Source organism: Pieris brassicae, chromosome 9, assembly GCF_905147105.1.
Source record: "Pieris brassicae chromosome 9, ilPieBrab1.1, whole genome shotgun sequence".
Taxonomy (NCBI): domain Eukaryota; kingdom Metazoa; phylum Arthropoda; class Insecta; order Lepidoptera; family Pieridae; genus Pieris; species Pieris brassicae.
The window spans coordinates 19,134,116-19,154,508 of NC_059673.1; the positions used below are offsets into that span (position 1 = coordinate 19,134,116).

The following is a 20,393-nucleotide window of genomic DNA, read 5'->3' on the forward strand; positions in this document are numbered from 1 at the left end:
AATACTTAGTCGTAGATAAATAGTGGGGTGCGACAAACCCGTGCGCACAATGCCTCGGTAGCAATTGCATTGCATAACAATGAGGATACTGGGTAGGCTTAAGGATGGATCTAATACATATATTTAATGTTTACACTGCGGTTAATTACAATTTCTTTTTTATGTTCATAAGTATACATTGGGTTACCTAAATGAATTCGATTTGATTTGTCTTTAGAAGATTTGCTAAATATCAATTCGTATAACGTGAAAATATATTAGGATAACCTAACCCAAAAGGAAAAATAATGTACAATTAACAGTTAAACTAATTTTATTTAAATCTTTAGAAAATTTTAAAATATTAAATTTACTTCAACGTAACATGCAAACAATGAGCGGTGATAAGAGCGATACTTAACAGTTTTCAATTACCCAAACCTTTTAAGATATCGGAGAAGACAAACGCAGTGCATCCCGGAGCGGGTGATATTCAATGAGGGCCTTCGGGAGTAAACAAGAATTGATCGCATCATTTATAACGTGAGATTTAGATAGCCCGCCAACGCTTCCATTATTCAACGCTCGCGGCACGTCAAACCACTCTTAGGGATCCTCATAATGGGGAAGTCTGTCCAACTTCGATGCTCTGGATTGTCTTGAGAGTTTTTAAACTTAATTTCACAAATTTGTATGTGGAATTAAGTGATATATGCTTACATACAAACCCGTGCGCTAAAATCCTTCATCTTGTTTGATTTTTCTATCAATTTTTTTATACTTTTTTCATAATTGGCAAGTTGTTATATAGACAACCGACCCATTTTCTACCTTGCACCAAATAATGATCATACCAGGTCATCAAAAGTAATATCTACTCGTTAATTGTTTTTTGGGAACATCTGCCGGAGGAGGTTGTACCAGCGTAGTAGCATCTGGTGAGTTTCCTGAGCATTTGCATATTTTATTAATAATTCTAAGCGAAAACTACAGGTTACTCTAGTACAGTGTTCAGTTTGTGTGAAGTTCCCCGACAATGATTTGCGAGAGCGCGGCCCATCAAACTTCATTCCTTTATTGTTTTTTTATGGTCTTTGAGAAATTGTTTTTCTCTACTCGTTCCGTGTTTTAGGAAATGACAAACCCTTTCTGTTTTTGTATGCCCACCTGGAATTTATTGACATATTGAATTTAGTCAAATATATTTCATTATCACACAACACAAACATACACATTATACAAATGTCACACAGATTTACATATCTCGCACGGAAGTCCGATTTCCGGCATCGATAGGAATTTAAGGCTAATCACTTGCCTACAAAATAGCAACGATTATAATCTATGAAAAATATCGATATACATGTTTTATGATCAATACGTTACGATCACAGACTCCAAACATAATTGACAAGTATTTATACGACTAGGTACATAACATCATGTAGTTTGTCATAAAGACTCTGGTATTTTCTTCTTCTCTCTCCTCAGAGAATTATTTTTTATACTTTAAACTCTATTTGACGTGATAACGTCTTATAAATCAATTAACGCTGACTGCACGCACGTAAAAACATGACGCATTGCATCGATCCGCCTGAGCCGAGCGTAGCATAACGTATTGTCACGTTCCGCCTGAGCCGAGCAGCAAGCAAGGTCGCGGAACAAGCGATAGAGAGGCAAGATCGACCTAAGCGATGACGGCTTGTGACGCATTTATCTTAAGTTTTTACAAAACATTGATAAGTTAGCCTTAATAATTTAATTTAATTCAATGCAATTTTTATCAATGTTTTCTTATGACGTAAAATTAATTAAGTTTTTTACCGATGCCACAGAATCTCCAAAAACATTATGACAACTGCCACTATAGTGATAGATGCCAGTAGACCAAATGCTGGAGCTGCCTGCCCAAGCGCAAGAGCCCGTGGTGTACTTCCCGAGCATGTTGCGATGAACCCGGCCACGCGCGCCTGAGCTGCTTTTATATGGCCTCTCTCATTAAGACGCATTAAACTATAAATAATAATATTTAAGTTACATAAGTAATCATCATAACTGGTGTGATGGCTGGCTGACTGGCTGAAACAAAAGGGACGATAAAGTATCAATAGTCACGGCATACCTGATAGCTTGTACGGAGTCAGGTGCGTTAAGTCATGCTAAAATCATGTATAGTGGAATTGTTTATTTTTACAAGTTCGAAAAGAAAAGAAAGAGAAAACCTAAAATCTCACATAAACCTTTTTTCGTAATCAAATTTGTTCAGAAATAGTATTATGATATGCATTGCCGAAATCAGCCCAACGGGAGTCCCCAATGTTGTTATTAAATTTATAAATAACATGTCTTTTCCCGTACCTGTACTAGCTAGGCACTGTCCCGAAGTGCTGGAAGACCGCTTTAATACATCCTATCCCCAAAAAAGGCGATCGCTCTGATCCGTCCAACTATCACCCAATAGCTACAATCTCATTGTTCTCCAAATAATTGAATTCATTATCAATGGCCAGTTCCTAAGGCCAAGGAGGGCCACTAGCTGATTAGCGATTATCAGTACGGCTTTTGCCGTGGTCGTTCAGCTGGTGACGTTCTTGTATACCTTACACATAGATGGTCAGAGGCAATTGAGTCCAAGGAGGAAGCCCTAGGGGTAAATTTGGATATAGCGAAAGGAGAAACCTTGTGTCTGAAGTCGAAACTCTGCTACGTTGAGTCTGGTGTAATAATTCAATTCAATGCATAAAAGTAAGCAATTTTTCAATGTTTTCTTTAGCCAGCATCGGAATTCTTGGCGTTGACATATCGAACGATGTTCAGATTTGCAGTCATTTAGAGGGAAAGGCTAAATTAGCCTCCACAACTGAGGGTTTTTCAAGGCAGTTTTGCCGCGCAGCTGTTTACACATAGTGGTGGCACTGTGTGTAAACAGCTGCCCACTGAAATATTTCCACTTAGAGAACCAATTCGACTTAGGCTCCTTCAGGAAAAGAGCGTTTCAATTGTTAAAAGGCTGGCAACGCACTCGCGAGCCCTCTGCCATTAGGAGTGTGCATGGGCACTATCACCTAACATTACCTGAGCTCGTTTGCCCCCTACACTTTAAAAAAATAGTAACTTGAAAGGAGCTGAAACTAATTAGTGAACAAAACTGTATATTCAATTAATATATTCAAAATAATGTATATTTTATGAATTGGTACGTATTTCGACTTTTTGTTTTTCGTTGTAGAAAAACACAGTAACCGACATCTCTAACAATTTTATCATCTTAATTACAAACCAAAGGTTCGTACTTATCAATTATACTCGTAATTTGTTTCATTAATATATAAAAACAAAGACAAGTAAAAAAAGGAATAGTTTATAACAGACAAAACAGGCGCTTAAGCTTAATCAGTTAATTAAGATTTTAGATAGTTTATATTATCGTATTGATAATCTAATTATTAATCATCGTTATTTAAAACATATTTATCGTGGCAACTTCTTAGGTCTTACGCTATCGCATGGAACATTATCGAATCTGAGACCAAGGTTCATGGTTCGAGAATAATTTGTTGTGGAAATTACCTCCAATTGAAGAACTCTTTATAAGAGCTTCTCTTCTGTGTCATGATATAGACAGGCGAGGGATATATCATGGGTAATGATCCCAGTCGGCACAGTTCTGAGTCGACAAATGTACGTGAGATTGTTTGATACGCGGAGTAAGGTTCTGTGTGATAAGCGTAATCTGTGGAAAATGCAAAATATCATGTATTCGCTAGTGTATAACAAATATCTTATATTATGACGCATTTCCTAGAGTGATTATATGAATGCTTAAATAATAATATTCCGAGTTTTAAGGTTGCAATTTAATTTTAATTATTTTGTTAGTAAAGTTGGTTGTTTCGATTCGTTATATTAAAAATTTAATTTATTTATTTATAGGAGTATCTGGGGAATAGAATCTTAAAAACCATTGGTGAATTAAACTTTTGGTTGAATCTGGCAGATTTAATAAAATTAAATCATTTTATATACTGGAAGACCTGCGATTACTGAAAGGCAGTGGTGGAAGCTTCTCGGAGGTTTTTTTGGGTCTTAGAGCTAGCGAAGTGAAAATGTGACAAACTGTTTTCACCCAGTTACAACGTTGTATATTTTGAAACCGTGTTACCTCCTGTGCGAATGAGCTCAATTCCATACTCGACAGTTTGGTACAAGTCCTTCGTACGCTTTGTGTTTCTCACCTTCTCTCTCAGCTCATCCTCTTTGGGGTCCTTATATCCTTTATAGTAAAAAAAACCTGCGTCCTATGCAAAAAATACATTTATAATTACTTTTATCATTTTCGAAGAACGTAATCGTTATCAAACGCAATAAATTTAAAAACTATAGGAAGGTCAAAGCGTGTTGTTATGAACCATAACAATTGAGAATTTGCGGACCGAAGCTTATTTATTTATTTAAAAATAGCCGTTCCAAAACGTAACAAAAAACAGGATAGAAATTATAAACTTTGCAATCATTGTGTATCCTCGATAATGGGTGCAGCACACTATGACACAAACATAATGCTTATAACACATCAATGTTTACAATCAATAAGTCTATAAGACCATTTACCTCAAACCAGCCTGTTGTATATCCTATATTCTCAAAAATAAGCTCAAAGTCACTCCTAATAAGTCCATCTATATCTGACAGAGTGGGTGGCGCGGCACTAAGCAGCCAAGATACTACGCTACTTGTATAATAGTTGTATAGTAGCATACTTGTCAAGCCTATGACTAAAAGTGTCACACGTTGACCTATAAAAGACGTTAATTTATAATACAAATGTAATTTATTCATGCTACAGAACTATAGAAACCTTTTTTCTACCTTGACACGAATATCGGTGTTCAACGATGCCTGTCCCCTCTTCGTAACCTAAAATGTTATAGACAATATACATACATTAATTTACGAAATAAATTTTAAGTATTTTAAACAAATATTTTATATGTAATCCAATAAATTTAATTCCTCTTTTAATATAAATATTGTTATATTTATATGTTATATCAATTGTAAATAGACGGCTAATCTCAATTGCAATAGTGATTGCGATTCAGTCTTCAATGTTTAGTTTTTCCCACTACCCGATGAGTCGCAGTGTCAGCACTATATAATTAATAGAACTACACCTAAATTCCGTACAAAAACGATCTTGGTATCGCTATCCCTGTAACTTCGTGCATCAATACGAATCTTTCTTGCTTAATATTAATAATTCTTTTAATTTAGAATCACAAAGTAATTGTATTTAAATTTACGTAATAATTACCCTGTTGGCACACCGCTCCCAGTACACTAAGCATAGCATAGATCGCTGGTCTAGGTCTGCGTTCCAAAACAGCTGCTACAGCCAGCACTGCAACACAAAATATACCAGCACCCACAGAGCACCACCAAACCGCTGGGGACAGAGGAGTCAGAAATCTGTTCTCATAGTTCCCTATGCCTTTATTTGGTATAAGGTAGAAAAATCTGGATCTGAAAGGTCGAAAAGACTTTAAAACAAAGTGCTTAAGGATAGACCGTCCAAGTTCTGAGGATAATATGGTACACAAATAATATATATTGTCTTTAACTAAGGTATAAAAATGATAACAACTTACTCTATTTGTGTGACAGGTGGGTTGAAAATGTCCACCCATTGAAGTCGCTCCGACGTGATTCTGGCTGAAGTGCAGGAGAGATCTTGTTGACCCCAGTACAGCGAATTTGTCACTGCCTTCGCAATATCATAAGCTTACTTTCGTTTAAGTTGGTACAAGATTTAACGCCTAATAACTAAGCAACTTACCAAAGAAGCGTTTTTGTCTGGGGGTCCGATCCATCTTCCAGCTACAGTATAGTTAAACCTAAAAAACCTTTTTGTCTTTGAACCATTAAAGATTATAAGTTAATATTTGGTTGTTGGTTAAACAAAAACAATCAAATATTTAATAATATAGATTAGATTGTGCGATAAAATTTAAAATGATGATCGTGTCGATTTGGAAATTACCGTTACGTCAAAACAATTAGAGATACACAGAGAGAGGCCGATATGCTTAGTAATAAACGAAAACAGTAATTAAATCATTACCTAAAGTTGTGTTTTTCCTTTAAAACGTCCAGTACGATCGCAGCCGTTTTTGTAAAAACTGATATTCCCTTTGTATAAAATAAGCTTGTAAGCATGTCTGGCTCAAAAGTTTTTGGCTGACCCACGACCTAAAATAATCAAAGTATGTAAATACATTTAAACAATGTTTGTCAAAAAAACAGGGGAGCTACTATTAGGGAGGCTATTTATATTGGCTTGAATTTCTCATATCTGTAGGTACGTGCATAGCGTCTCTAAAGAAAATAAACATAGTTGTGAAAGACGGAGTTTGATCACACGAACTCAGGGTTAAAGTCGCACTATTATTAATATCAAGTAAGGTTCATGACGACCTGCGTGCGTGTTCTATCCACGATCTATTTATTTATTACTGTTCAATACTAAAAACTCTATGCAGTGAATGATAAATTATTTGTATAATATGACGTACCACAGTGACAACTCGGAACGTCAGATTGTGGAAATCCCAGCGATCATAAAATTTGAATGATTTCGATGAAATCTTCAAACCTAAGTGGATTAGAAAGATTAAATTTCAAATGATAGGGCTGGGCTATCCTACACAAAATACATAGTGAAAATGTATACTAAAGTATTTCTAACTAGCTAATGGTTTCAGCGATATTGAATTTATGAATTATTTATAAATTAATAGCGTATTTCAGTTTCGATAAAATAGCTGTCGGGTAGGCAATTTATTAGAATATATATTCTCGACATTTTAAGGTATCTTAATTTGACGTTGTATTTAGTGCTTGATAAAACTTTGAATGGCGATGGGTAGGTATCAAAACTATGGCAAAGGGTACATAGGGTTTTACAACTAGAATGATTTTCTGATTCATAATAAGAAAAGTGATTTATAAAAATGTAATCCACTCTAACCATCATACTCAACATCTCTAAATCTACAGAACCGAATAATAAGAAATCAACACATCCACACCGTTCATCTGGTCCCAAGTCCCCAAGATTTTTCTCTCCAATTCGTTTCCCTGTATCTTGCCAAAGTTAAATATATCCGTTAGCTCGTAATGGCTTCCTGCAAAATAAAACCGAACTACTATTACCAATTTTCATTGAATTGTTATTGGCGCATTTGCATAATATTTTGGGAATAGCTTTATTAAGTTTGATTGATTCTATAAAAGTCTTTAATATACACCCATAAACGGGCGATAAGGGGCTTAAAGACCCTCAACATTAAAAACTCACACGGAACCTATTAACAGACGTGACAGCGAATGTATGATCAACTGGATCTACTTCAATAAACAAAACTATTATTTTATATAATTTAAATAATTATGTTGCAAAAATATTTTATGATTTAAATGAGAAGGGATTGACAAATTTGTCCTTTTCATCAGTAAGCAACTTTAATTACAGAATTGAGTTTTACCCGTGACAGTAGCTATTGCAATATCGGAATCGACACTCAAATTCATTTGTTGAAACATATCATCGATAGTCATGTTCCGTGCAGCACTGGTGTGGTCTAAAATGAGCCAAATATGCGACGCGTCGAACAGACCGCTCTTCGATGACTGTAATATCGTCATTAAATTGTTAACTATGATCATTTACAGTTTGTAAAGCTTGCCTAGAAACGATTTCGAACACAATTTTTTAAGGCACTCATTTATGCTTTATACGTAAAGAGATAGGTGAGTATTTTAGTTGATTCATTTTTAAGTACATGTTCCTAAATATTATTATGTTGGTAGGATATAAAACCTTCATTGTTTACAGTGTACCAAATCCCAATATATCTGTTACGAGGCATAGTTTATCGACAGTTACATTAATATTATAGAGGAAAGATTCTATTATTTGCTTGTTTGCGTTAAATAGATTCCAAAACTACTGGACTGATTAAAGAAAAATCTTTCACCATCCTAGTATATCCCTGATGAACACTGGCTATAAAATTTGTCAAAAAATTTACCAATGGCATATGTCTAATTTTTAAATTCATTAGTCATTTTACCGAGAAAGTATTTAGAACATAGAACATCATGCTTTGACCGAATAAATTCTGATGAAACCGTAGAGCATATCTATTTTCTTCAATTATAAAGATTGTATGAATTACCTTATCTAGTACATTGTATGTGTTATCACATGCTCCGTTCAATAACACACCAACGGGAACAGAGTGTCTTCGTAATACATTTTCTATTTTCGTTATATCTTTATTAATGCTGCACGTTGATATTCTGACATTGTTATCAATGAATGTGTGACCAAAAGTTAATTCGTCTGAAAATATTTATTTTTACATTTTTGTGTAAGGTATAGGAATAGTACAACATAGCTTACCATTAGGCGAGGTGCAATGTAGAAGAGACAGATGTCTGACGTCTCGTCTTCTAAAGTAGTCCAGCACAAATCGCAAATCCCACGCAGCTGCAGTGCCAATAAATATCCATAACAACAAGGGTATAGAGAGAGTTTTTGCAAATACCAATAACATTATCAAGTAATTATAATATAATTTATTATTTGCAGTGAAAACTCAAACAAATATGCAATTTCAACTGGGTGTAATCTAACTTATATATAACATAATACGTACATTATTCACGTACCGACAGGAAAAAAATACGTAAAACCTTTTGTATAGTTTCTTATGAATATTAAAGCCTTAAAGAATTTGACTGACACCACAATACTTTAATTAAAGTTTAATACGAACTCAGCTTCAATATTTCGATTAATCGTCATCATGTCTCATATATCTTATCATTTATCAAGTTTATTCGCTATTTATACGCAGATAATTTTATTATTTATCTATTTACGTTATTTTTATATTTATCTCTTTGAAGTCACGAAAATAACTCAAGCGCTTTATCGCTTAAAACAACTTTGACATATATATTACCTAACGTAAAAAAAAATGACAAATTACTTATCTGCGTTTTCAGCTGACCGTTAACATCAGTAATGGTCGATTAAATGCAGATGCAATTCGCAAATATCGCCCTATCAAAAATGATAGGCAAATCGGTGTGTAATCACGGCGTTTAACTCGTCACGTGGACAGCTCGCTCGGTAATACTGCTCCACAAAATTGATTTCAATTATCGTGCTCTTTTATTTAAGTAAATAGTTTATTATTAATATTATGTAGGATCTCGTATCCTTCAGCAGACTTACGTGGGGACAAAGGTCTGGCAGAGCAGAGAAGCAGAGGTCCTCTCGAGACTCACAATTTTTTTTGTACGATATGTACTATGTAGATGCACCCCTTGGCAGGCCACGGCCGATGTAGGAAATGAATTGTCTGGCCTATTCCGTGGGGTTTTGTGGGTTTGGTGATGAATTAATGATTAGGTTTTAGGAAGAAATTACTAGTATGTTGTTAATGAAAAAGTATTATGCAAATTCCCGATATTTAAAAAAAATGATTATTCATATTTTTTAATAACGATAGAATTGCAAATAAAATACAGATATTAAGCAAATTTAAATTTATTTTAATTACAATCGAGAGCGGATCCAGGTGTTGTAGGATGTTATTCTGGTGAAACCAGCTGGCAAGTTACGTTGGCAGCCAGAGGCAGATTCGAATGATGCCAGTCCAATCTGTAGGTAGATAAAATTTGTTTGAATACATTTTGTTGAAATATGTAATGCTCTATATTAGCTGATTAATAATATAATGTTTTTTGTGCAATCCTTATCAAACTATATAAATCTAAATTACTAAAAACTTTATATGTGGCATTTTGATAAAAAAAACAAATCTCTTTATATGTTATAATTTTTATCTTCAGAACTATAGTCATATAGTGAATAAAATCCTTTGTACTTTTGACAGTAAAAATCTTTAAGAAAATGTATTTCGTATAAGTAAGAATAATAAATAATAATGAAAACCCCTCACCAATTGGCCGTCGACGACCAGAGGGCTACCACCATCACCAGTGCAGGTACTTTTGCCGTTGGCACCACTGACGCACAGGGTTGAGCTAACAACAAAGGCAGCAAACGTACGGGCACACTCTTGGTTGCTAATCACAGTCAAGTCAACGTGGTTCAAGGTCTGTCCAGTCGTAATCGGAGTTCCGTCAGCTGCAACATGAACAAGTCAAGTTTAAACTAGAAACGCCTTAAATAAAGTGTTGGGTTATGTTATATTGGTGAAATATTCGTGTATTATATAAGTATTTATATGCGTGTTCAAATGCTACTTACACACGATACCGAAACCAGCTGCGCTACCGACCACACCATTGTACAGGTTGTTGCCACTAGCGATGGCGATAGGTTTGACGTATTCTGAAATATAATAGTTTGTATACATTAACTTTTATTCACTTCAATGACATATACGTATATCATTTCTACCTTTATTGAAGATCATTTGTATCATATCATAAAACATATTAGGAAAGTTAAAAGTTACATAAATTGTCTACGAAAAACGAAAAATGTCTTTTACAATAACATACTAAAAAATACAAGTGGAAAAGACAAATTACATACCTGAGGAAACAACAGTAGGAAGAACGAGCATAGCAATATCGTTGGCACGGGTGGCCGCGTTGTATTCGCTGTGGACTTGGACATTGTTGGTAATGACACGCTGACCACCAGAGAACAGATGATTGGAACCATAGACAACGGTCATAAGTATACCCTTGTTAGAGGCAGTTGTCCAGCAGTGAGCTGCAGTTAGGGCCCTGTTTGCAGAAACAAGAGCAGATCCACACACTGACTGTGCTCCACTGACCAAGTTGACTATAACACCTCCCTATTAAACATAAAAATAAGAATATTATAATCACAAAAACTCATAAAGAGTAATGAAGCGGTCATGGACACTGTATTCAAGGTCTTAAACGCTAGACATACCACGTAAGGGAAATCTCCAAGTTGTGATGGGGATCCACCGACGATTCTAGAGCCGTCGAAGTCACTTGCCTCTTCAGCGGCCTTGATACGGGCGGCCATCGGGATACCGATCTTGCCATGGTAGTCGAGTTCAATTGACTCTTGTTGAGGAACGGCAAAAGCCGCTGTGACTCCGAGAATTACAAGAAACAGTTTCATCGTGGCGAACAATACTAAACTATAAACTATTGATATCGACCCCTTTTATATACTTCTGAAAAATCGTAATCAAAATTTAGACACGATGATTGTAAAGATATAATTACTTTGTTAATACAATGACACACATAAATTTCATGACTATCAATTAGATAATATTTTCCGCCTATGTACACTAACATTTCAACCAACTACTGTTGGTTCATTCCTCCAAAGGTGATAATTTCCTGGATAAGAAATCCAAAGTAGCTTATTTATTTAGTTTTATGCATTTACACATATCTACATATATAAAGAAATTGATTAGTTATAAAGTTTTAATTTTACGTTTTTGTTTTTATAATCATGAATGTATGAAACAATATAGTAATACGTATATATTGCTTGTACCTATACCTGTTATGACTGTTTTGTATTGTTCCATCGAAGAGTATCTGCTCACTCACAACACAGGGCTATACCCTTGAGTAAGGACTTAATTAATTTATTTTTAGGCGAAATTAATAAATTAAAAATAATATAAATCTTACTTGGACATTAATTTACGATTTAGCGTAAGATATCGTTCGATGACTCTGTAAGGAGTTATTAGAAGTGAAACGAAAGAATGTTCGAATAATACCTCGTGCATTCAAGATAGAATTCATATTATATACCGGGATTTATTTGCTCCAGTTCAAAGAATTTGTTTGACTCAAAACTTAGCGATTAAATAGCGTAATAATATAAATTAATTAGCGGCGGATAGTTTCTTACCAGTTCTTTTTGCCCAATCTACGCCCTTAACTTGCGAACTGGTAGTAAATGTAAATTTAGAATCAATTAAAAAAAATCTGTTGTCATTCATAAGTGTACACCTATATGAATAAAGTTTCAGTTAATTCACATTGCAATGTCAGGATATACATAAAACAATTGCTATCAGCGTGTAAAGGTCCTACTAGATCTAAAAAGATCTTTTAAATCCGTGGAACTTATAACCATCGGTTCTTTTTTCGGTATTGAATGCTTTTTATGGTTGACATTGGTCACAACATTTAACTAGTTTTTAAACACATATATTTTATTTCCGTTAGTAATCTTCCTTTGTACCACAAAGAACGGTTCGGTGGCCGTCGATACACAATCTTATATTAAGATTTAAGTCCTGAGTACATACCTCGTTACAATATCTTCTTACCGGGAAAAAAAGCACACAATATTATCAGCCGTAAGGATTTGGAGAAATTCTATTAGTTTGGGAACAAAGAGGGGTTAGACTGATGCTAATACCTTGCCTCACGATAGTTCTCAAAAACGCACTAAACTCTCACTATAAAATTCTAAATAGTGGACGTAACTATTATCAATTATAATTCACTAAAAGTATATATCAAAATAAAAATTTGTATAACGTAACCCGGGTAAATCTCAACAATGACTTAACTAATAAATGTGACGATCGGCCGAGAAAAAATATTGGGATCACCCTCATCAAAAATTATTAAATTAAAATTATCTATTTCGAACATCCTTAGTTTACCTCATTTATTTAATTTATGTGCATCAATAAATCTTAATTCAACTGATTCTTTTGCTTTAATATGAGTATTCACAGCTGTTTATTGATCAGACCTTGAGAGTCTTTACTATAGCCACCCCAGAATCAGAATTAATTATTCGTTTCGCTTGTACGATGATCCGTAGTTTAAAAAGACGGCCGTACAAATATGGTCAAAATATTTTACTCTCCATACCATTGCGTTCCTTTTCAATGCTTGAACTGCATCTTTCAGAGAGTTAAAATTCCTGGCTGAAACTATTGTACTCAGCCTACGATTTAAGGCACCAGTAAATTGTTTTATAGCCAATTTTTGATTGTGTGGTTTTAAAATATTGTAACTTTGTTCGTTTAGATCGGCTTGAGATAATGTAAGGTCCACAAATAATTTTGTAATTTCTTTCTTTTTCTCAATAGACGTTTCGTATTGCGATTCAAAATAAATTACTAAAGATCTTATCTTTTGTAACTTATTTTGAATCGCAGATCGAATAATATCTCGTGTTCTCAAAATAGAATTCGTATTATTTAGGTTTACATAAAGTATGTTAGACTTAGAATGCGATAAATGTTACATAGCTCTACGGAAAAAAATACGTTAAGATACAAGTATCAATTATTCCATGTCATTAAATTTGAATAGGTAGACTTCCTTACTCATCGGCCAAGAAGACAGAGGATGTAGGCCGAGAGAAAAAGCCTTCTTAAAAAACTCTCTGTGCTCTTTTAAAAAGCAAATCATCAAACAACACTTATTTTAAAACAAATATTGCAAATTTATTAGAAGTAACCTGTCTAGCACTAGTCCCAGGCCCTTTTATCAACTAGATAATCGTTAACTTTGTAGTAAACCTTTTTACACAGCTTTTCTTTAATACATTTATTAAATTTATTAAAAGGCAGAGATTAAAGAGCCTCTGGAGTTTTATTAAAGAAGAGTATCCTCATTGCATTATTATATATAATATGTCATTTTTGGTTATGCTACCTATTACTTTTAAGTACGTTTAGCTTAGATACAATAGGTATCAATATAAGTAGCGCAAAGTATTTTTAATAATATCCTACTAAATGCAAATTATCCTACCACTTTGCCCAGCCGTTGATGTAGGAATGTTTAGACCCTGAGACTGAGACTGGCCTGGTTTGAAATGTACTCAATTTTGGAGTCTCTATACTATAACGTCAAAAACATCCCCGTCTCCATTTAGATTAAAGGTGATGAAATAATAAATCAAACGTATTTATTCAGCTTTATACATATGTCTTTGATTTGATTCTCGCTGAAACCATACTTGTTTAAGAACTAATGTCACAATTATATAATATGTGCTTATTTTTAAGAAAACGGATAGTGTTACATATTTACCTATAATTCATACCATACCATATCATACCTATAATTTATTCTAGACAGACAACGAACGTTAATATTTAAAACACAAGTTACTTTTTAAATTATGGGCTTATGATGATATGAATTATTTATTTCGATTATTTAAAATTATTTAATCTAGATATCAAAAGTACTTATCACAGTAAGTAAGTAAATTATTTTTATTTGTGTAGGTGTTAAAGGCTGCCAAGGTTTTTGTTATGTGTAAGTGTCGACGTCATTCTTCACTCACTAATTAAAGACAATTGGTTTGTCTTCGATTTGCTACCTTTGAGATCGGCATATAAAAATTATTGTAGTCGGATGTAAGTAATATTAACTTTGGTTTTCTAAAGTACTTCATGTATAAATAAAATTTCTTTAATTTAATATTAATGGATGTTTGGGAAGATTCCTGCAATCAGCAATCGTGGTCAGCAATGCGATGCGAGCAAAACAACTTTTATATAAAAAAAAACAAATATTGAAGAACCTAATCGATTAAAAATACATTCATACATGTAGATACGCATCATTTTGAAAATAATTGTATATTTACGCACATTTAAATTTAATATTACTTTAAATTTAATTTAATGATTACATCAATAACTAATTGTTTTAAGCAACCAATAATGTAAAGTCATTGCTCCAATGTGAAACGATACGCAGACCGTGACTAGACAACAAAATAAACAAACAAATAAGTTGGAGGGAACAAATAGAAAAGTCAGATACGCGTTTTCCTGTACACATTTAAACATTTAGTGTGAGATAATGTGTAACATTGTGCTTTCAAACGATTAGCCATTAACATTTTTAATATTGACATCGTCACTAAAATCGAATCTTGTTAGATTAGCTAATTACGTAACCAGTTTAGACAGAAGGACTGAATAAATTAGCCAAATAGGTATAACATGGATTTCACACTGAGTTGCGAGACTAATTTTGTTTTACAAGTTCTGTCTTTGATTTCAAATTATTTGTTTTTGTAGAAAGACCTTGTGACCTACATTTTTTTCCTTTCTGGTACCTTTTACTTCTTCTAGAAAAATCCTGAATCCCATAATATTATACATATACAATGATTCATTCATCACAGCAAATGTAACTATGTAATCCTATATAATTATATACAAATTATATTTATGTCACATAGTTAAAAGATCATTGCCTCGATGCATTAAAAAATGCAGTTGTGTATCTATCTTTATTTTCTATCCTATTATATATTATATAATATCTATATTCTATTATATATTATATACTATCCGAAATTGCAAAATATTTAATTTTTTGCAAAATGTTCTTTCTTAAGTTATACACAAAATAGACAGTGTATGTGTTATGTGATTGAAAATGATTGAGTTCTCTACCAAGACTGACCTTTATTTCGAAACCGTTACTAAACAGAATTTTTCCAAGTTATCAATGCCATTTTGTTTAAATCGTCTAAATCTATAGAAGGACTATTTGTTTAGCTACGGCAGATTTTGACATTAATGTAAATTTAGACATTATTTACTTATATATATTTGATAAAGTGTGTTTTTTAGTTTACTCACAGATTTTTTAATACAATTCTAGAGGAATAACATGGTTAGTTGAATTTAATATTTAGACATTTTTTAATTGATCTATACATAAAACATATTTACAATAAATTATAATAGTCCTAGACTAGAATTTTATATTGAATATAGTATTTAACATTGTTTTTAAACAATTTTTACATAATAGAAAAATTAATGATTTCAAAAGCAAAATTGTAATCATAGAAGATATTAAATTATATAACTGCACACCTTAAAAAGAAGCCGACTATTTAACAAATAATCTCAAAAATATCTCTGATAAGTTACTTACTTTTTTATAAAGAGATAAATAATGATGAAAAATCGTAAATTCGTTCTCCTGTAAAATTTAGTCTTTTCGTTTAATAACGGGTTCGATATCAAGGTGCGAAGAGGTAATACCGGTTGCTACCATCCACCTGGTGTTTCTTATCTGGGTGTATCTTATGATTAACCATGATTATATTTTATGCATGATAAAAAGACTAAGATATTAACAGACATTATTAAATTAATATTTATAATTTTTACTTAAAAATCGTGCCTTAGTTTGATCTATTTTTCAGTTCTTTCAAATCATATACATACACCTATACACCAGTACTAAATATGCAAGGTCAGATTTTATTTGAACATTGGTCAACCGCTAACACGACTGACGTGGTTGTGCCAAATTTTCATAGCTGAAGGTGCGCGCTCCTGAGTTCTATATTATAAAAGTATGTGTGTAGGGCGAGACGGTACTTCACTCCGGGCCACCGCTTGCAACTCCTCACATGTAGTTCTGTTCGCTCGTCTGGGCGGGAGTTACCCACTACCAGCTCCTTCCTCTTAACCGTATTCAACAAAAAGCTATACGAATAGTCAACGACCAGACACATTCCGTGCCGCTGGATCGCTTGGGTCTCTCTGGACCTACCGCATTGACCATGGACAGAACTTAAAGTAGTTGTTATGTTGTTGGACTAATACCTGCAGCTGAGATACATCATCGGACGTCAAGGAAGAATACAAAATATCATCCATATCATCTCGACGTCCACTATGTGGAACCAGCTGCCCACTAAAGCATTTCCAAACCAAGTTGACGTAGGGTCCTTCAAGAAAAGAGCGAACCAATTCTTAAAAGGCCAAAGCACTAGCGAGCCTTCTGACAATGTTAGTGTCCAAGGGCGGCGGCATCACTTAACAACAACAACAGGTGGGCCTTCTGAGCGTTTGCCTTTCATTTCATTAAAAAAAGAATCAAAAAGTATGTCTTCAGCGGGGAATATGATCCCAGTTGCTTTTGACGTTTCAAAATTTTTATATATCATGGAAATTTACTAAAATCAGCGGTCTAAATACCTAATTAACTTAAATGTATTTTTGTAATAAATTGAGTAAGATCTTACATTCCTATGTGAAAAGTGCAAAAGCACGAAGCAGTGCGTGGCGCGCGACTAACTTTAAAGCAAGAACTGTCGGCGACATCAAATAATTTTGTGCATTATTCAATATTTTATATAATAGGACAACCTATCATAACAAAGTGTCGATCTACTTTATGTTGCATGTATGACGATTATTATGTGTATGGCAATTTGTATTATATGACGTTCGAGATCTTGTTAAATAAAACGAAATCGTCTTGAGCATAAATTGCTCTTTTAGAACAAATACGATAAATAAGAAACTTAATACTGTTTCCGAGAAGGTTCTAACTATTTTTTGCAGCACACATGCACATTTCACATTAACAGTAACCTTAAGTTGATGTCACGTTTACACGGTACAAATACCTGTTTATATGATTTGTACTTGTTTATTGGTGTTTCTACACCTTGGTTCACCACATCACTTATTAATTCATAATGGGATTGCGTTAGGTCAAAACATGCCCAGGACAGAGCAGAGGATAACCCTCGCGGGACGGCGACAATATTGTCGATGGGAACTATATTATAATGTATTTTTACTACATACATGTTGTTGTAGAAAAGTACAAATATTATAGAGCCCTAAAAAATATCAAATAACCTTTAGAAATCAATTGTAATATGATACATGCGTTGAAGATAAATAAGGCAAATTTGTGTAAAGCAACATTTGCTTTTTTATAAAGTAAATTTTTCTACTTCAAACTTGGTTCCAAGAACTTTGCCAGAGAAAAAAGTACTTTTCGCTAACATTTAGGCCTAGATTTTTACTTTTGAGCTAGCAAATATTGGACATTATGGAGCAAAATGTTTGAATGTAAGACTGGAATACGCGCTTAAGACCGATTCTCATACCTTTACGATTTGATTCGACCGCTTGTCTTCAGCTATTCTTATATATGTTACTAATATGTTTCATAGATTGTTCCTTTGAAGTAGCGAGTCTTGGGCCGTGAGGTTCAAGTGCACAAGCGTTAATTAAAGATTTAAGTTGGCGCCTGGGAGATAGTTCCGGTGACTACGGTGTGTATAGAAGAATGTTTTGTATTTTGGTAATTTTTGTATTTATATTTAACAATTTATCATAACCAAGCTTCTGGGACTGATTCAAAATAGTCTGTAGAGTATTTTTAAATTTACTTCTGTTGGATATTGTACGTACATGTTGCATTACGAATTCAAAAATATATGTAGTTGTTGTAAAGTAAAATCTGTATATTGATTAGATTTTGAAAGTGTGCGCCTATTAATCTGAAAATAAGTAATGAAAAACTAAGAAAACTAAGTAAAATAAAACCTTCATGATAACAAAAATGTATCTATAGTCCGACGACTGTTCACTAATAACGCCCAAAATTAATAATGTATCCTCAATCTAAGTCTAAATCTAATCTTGGATTAATTCATATCTAAAGATCGATCTCCAATCTGCATGCCAATATAACACATTTGCTACCCGATTGTTTATTCGACAATAGATTGCACGTCATCTTTTGCGTGATCCTTCCCTCTCGACCGCGTTTCGTTAAATGTTTGTTCAAGCATACTAAAAGGTTGCTGTTTTTGGAATAAAATAAAATAAGTAGGACTATGTATCTACTGTAGCAAATATTTTGGGTTATAGCTACTCATATAAGCGTTTAAGATCTCTATTTATATTATTAAATATGATAATTTATGTTTTTTGTGGTAATATGATTTTAGTAAGGAACGGAACGTTTCATTTTTGTGACAACTGACAAATGTCAACACATGGCTTCATGAATCTTTGTGCCCGCTATTTTCTAAAATCTAAATATAAGTGCGGTTTGCTTAAGTACAAATTAACATAATATTATAAATTATACAACTATAATGTCTGTCGTAATGGATGTTGAAACCGTAAGTTTTTGGGTTATTTTATTTGCATGACGCTGATTTCCCGCCTTTGAGTGTTTTGTCATATTAATCTTATATAAATGTGTTTTATTAGGTAAAAGGTCGACCTCTGTCTAAGAAGCAATGCACGTTTTAACTTAACCTAATACAAGAAAGTAAAACAATTAATAAGAAAGCCACCAACGCCACTAGCTATAAATGAAAAAACGGATGAGTGTATTTGCTTGGCGCAGCGCTAAACGCCACCGCAGCAACTTCGTCTAAAATGAAAGAATTTAAAGAAGAATGCTCGTAAGAGAATTAGCAAAGGAAAAAAGAATGAAATATAATAATATTATATGCCTAAACAAAAATTAATAGACTAATTTAATAAATGTAAATTTTAAAAACAAACATTTAATATAAAGAAATAAAGAACTTAGAACTAATGAAAAACTAGTCTTAGTTAGAAATGTTTTAATTTAAAATAGAAAAGTTAAGGAAGTAATTGGTTGTAGAGAATATTATTAATTAGCATAGTATAGTTTACTATTTTGTAGGGTTTTTATTATGTTATGTTTTTATTTCTTTTTCCTAATATGTCATTACATTACATGGTTATAATAAATAAAAATTTAATTTTATAGGTAGATTAACTACATAACTTATTCAAATTTTAACTGAGTTTCTTCTAAGAAAAATAAGTACTAGTATTTTATATGTACAAAAGGACATTTAAATACAACATGTTTGTTTCTGCTAGAATTATATTAATTTTCCCAAAATAATAATGAATAAGGCTTGTTCTTTCAGTTATGTCTTGATTTCCTTCATTAACTTCTTGACTTGAAATTGTATCAAGTGTTGGAACTAAAACTTCTGCCGGTAATCTACAATTTATAATCCTTACAAATATTTTGCATAACAGCTGTGGCAATAATAATAGCTTGAACTTTAGCTAGTGATAAATACAATGTTAAAGCAACATTTCCATACTCCAAATGTTCTGAAAAAGACAAATATTTTAACCTTACATCATGTTTCGTTTGGGTCACATATCTTACAACTTTTTGACATAGTATATTTATAACACTCTAAATTATACTATATATTTACCTCTCTATAGTATTCCTATTCTTAATGTGTACTTCATCATGTCTCTGGTCAGCCAGAGAAATGGTGTTAATAAATATGGTATATTTGAGTAAGCACTATTAACAACCATCCAGTGATTTCTCAGTAGACCTGTATGATATTAAGCTATAAACAAATATACATGTTAATTTAGTTGGCACATTTATCAAGTTCTACCTTCTTATCAATCAATTTGAATTAACTTGTAGAACTGAGTTTACAAAAGTTGTTGCATCATGAGCGATATTATTCACCAATTACGTCACCTAAAGAAAATAATGCTGCTTATTATTATTACAACTTCATA

At 33.1% G+C, this 20,393-nt stretch overlaps 2 protein-coding genes across 2 annotated transcripts; both read right to left on the reverse strand.

Annotated features, from left to right (window-relative positions):
• Positions 1–359: 359 nt before the first annotated feature.
• Positions 360–8,621, reverse strand: LOC123714156 (ionotropic receptor 75a-like). The gene is made up of 15 exons (XM_045668323.1): positions 8,447–8,621; positions 8,220–8,386; positions 7,527–7,671; positions 7,071–7,166; positions 6,555–6,634; positions 6,104–6,231; positions 5,819–5,876; positions 5,631–5,746; positions 5,297–5,505; positions 4,852–4,899; positions 4,594–4,778; positions 4,145–4,280; positions 3,553–3,715; positions 1,807–1,995; positions 360–1,146 (listed from the first exon to the last, which is right to left on the reverse strand). Exons 1-15 carry the CDS (start codon positions 8,598–8,600, stop codon positions 1,092–1,094), a joined length of 1,929 nt encoding a protein of 642 aa, XP_045524279.1. The 5' UTR covers positions 8,601–8,621; the 3' UTR covers positions 360–1,091.
• A 964-nt stretch (positions 8,622–9,585) lies between these two features.
• On the reverse strand, positions 9,586–11,211 carry LOC123714263 (collagenase-like). Its single transcript, XM_045668470.1, has 5 exons — positions 10,988–11,211; positions 10,619–10,886; positions 10,328–10,411; positions 10,017–10,204; positions 9,586–9,715 (listed from the first exon to the last, which is right to left on the reverse strand). Exons 1-5 carry the CDS (start codon positions 11,183–11,185, stop codon positions 9,611–9,613), a joined length of 843 nt encoding a protein of 280 aa, XP_045524426.1. The 5' UTR covers positions 11,186–11,211; the 3' UTR covers positions 9,586–9,610.
• Positions 11,212–20,393: the final 9,182 nt, after the last annotated feature.